Here is a 1,420-nt window from a genome sequence, read left to right as displayed (position 1 = left end):
GGGGAAGAAATGTAGTAGCATTTAGTTCTTGTATATAATATACATCTTTAATATTTAAGGGGTTGAAAATATGAGGAAATGCATATTAAAGAAAATATAAAGGCAATACTCACATCATTGGTGCTAACTAACCAAGACATATCTGTGAATGATACAAGTTCTCCATCCACATAGCACCGCAACTCAGAGCGACTCCATCGATAATATACATGGCACACTGTTACCATGTACCACTGAAAACAAAAACGAAAAAAATTATTAATTTACTATTATCATTATTATTATTATTACTATTATTAGCAGCAGCAGCAATTGACCCAGAAAGAATGGAAAGCAAAGTTGATTCTCCAAGGTCAACTTTGCTTTTCATCCTTTTAGCGGGCCAATAATATATAGTTGTTGTTGTTGGCACTCCGTCGTTTACGACGGTGAGGGTTCCAGTTGATCCGATCAACGGAACAGCCTGCTCGTGAAATTAACGTGCAAGTGGCTGAGCACTCCACAGACACGTGTACCCTTAACGTAGTTCTCGGGAATATTCAGTGTGACATAGAGTGTGACAAGGCTGACACTTTGAAACACAGGAAGAAAGAGTGAGAGAAAGTTGTGGTGGAAGAGTATAGCAGGGTTCGCCACCATCGCTTGCCGGAGCCTCGTGGAGCTTTAGGTGTTTTCGCTCAATAAACACTCATAATGCCCGGTAATATATAGTACCAGTAGAGCAATAGGGTTGATGAAATCAACTAAATTCCTGCCTTCAAAACCACCTAGTCTTGTGCCAAAATTTGAAACTTAGCAGTTCAGCAAAAGAAGTTGTTGGAATAAGTACTAAACTAGGTCTCTCTCTTCTCTCAATTTCTCTTTTTGTCTCTGTCTTCCTCTCTCTTCACTATCCTTCTTTTTCTTATCCTTTCTCTTGCCATTCATTCATTTATTCGCACTCAAACCATCATATTATTTTTTATATTATTTATCAACAATTTCTCTTCTACTTGTTTCAAACTTAAATCCTTTCCTCCTTGTTTCCCTTTCTTTTTACCTATAACCCTTCCAAGTATGTTCTCTCTCTCTACATATATATATATATATATAGGAGTGGCTGTGTGGTAAGTAACTTGCTTACCGACCACATGGTTCCAGGTTCAGTCCCACTGCATGGCACCTTGGGCAAGTGTCTTCTACTATAGCCTCGGGCCGACCAAAGCCTTGCGAGTGGATTTGGTAGACGGGAACTGAAAGAAGCCCGTCGTATATATGTATATATATATATATATATATATATATATATATATGCGTGTTTGTGTGTCTGTGTCTGTCCCCCCAACATTGCTTGACAACTGATGCTGGTGTGTTTATGTCCCCGTAGCTTAGCGGTTCGGCAAAAGAGACCGATAGAATAAGTACTAGGCTTACAAAGAAT

At 38.9% G+C, this 1,420-nt stretch overlaps 1 protein-coding gene across 4 annotated transcripts in view; it reads right to left on the bottom strand.

Annotated features, from left to right (window-relative positions):
- Positions 1–1,420, bottom strand: part of LOC106873692 (neurobeachin) — a 436,667-nt gene that overhangs the window by 386,351 nt on the left and 48,896 nt on the right. For all 4 annotated transcript variants that reach the window (XM_052973555.1, XM_052973556.1, XM_052973557.1 and 1 more), the window contains exon 8: positions 114–233. In XM_052973555.1, coding sequence (XP_052829515.1) covers positions 114–233 — 120 coding nt within the window. The remainder of the gene's footprint in view (positions 1–113; positions 234–1,420) is intronic.

This window comes from Octopus bimaculoides, chromosome 16 (genome assembly GCF_001194135.2).
Source record: "Octopus bimaculoides isolate UCB-OBI-ISO-001 chromosome 16, ASM119413v2, whole genome shotgun sequence".
NCBI classification, from domain to species: domain Eukaryota; kingdom Metazoa; phylum Mollusca; class Cephalopoda; order Octopoda; family Octopodidae; genus Octopus; species Octopus bimaculoides.
Note: the sequence above shows the minus strand (reverse complement) of the source record. Positions and strands in the feature narration are given on the sequence as shown.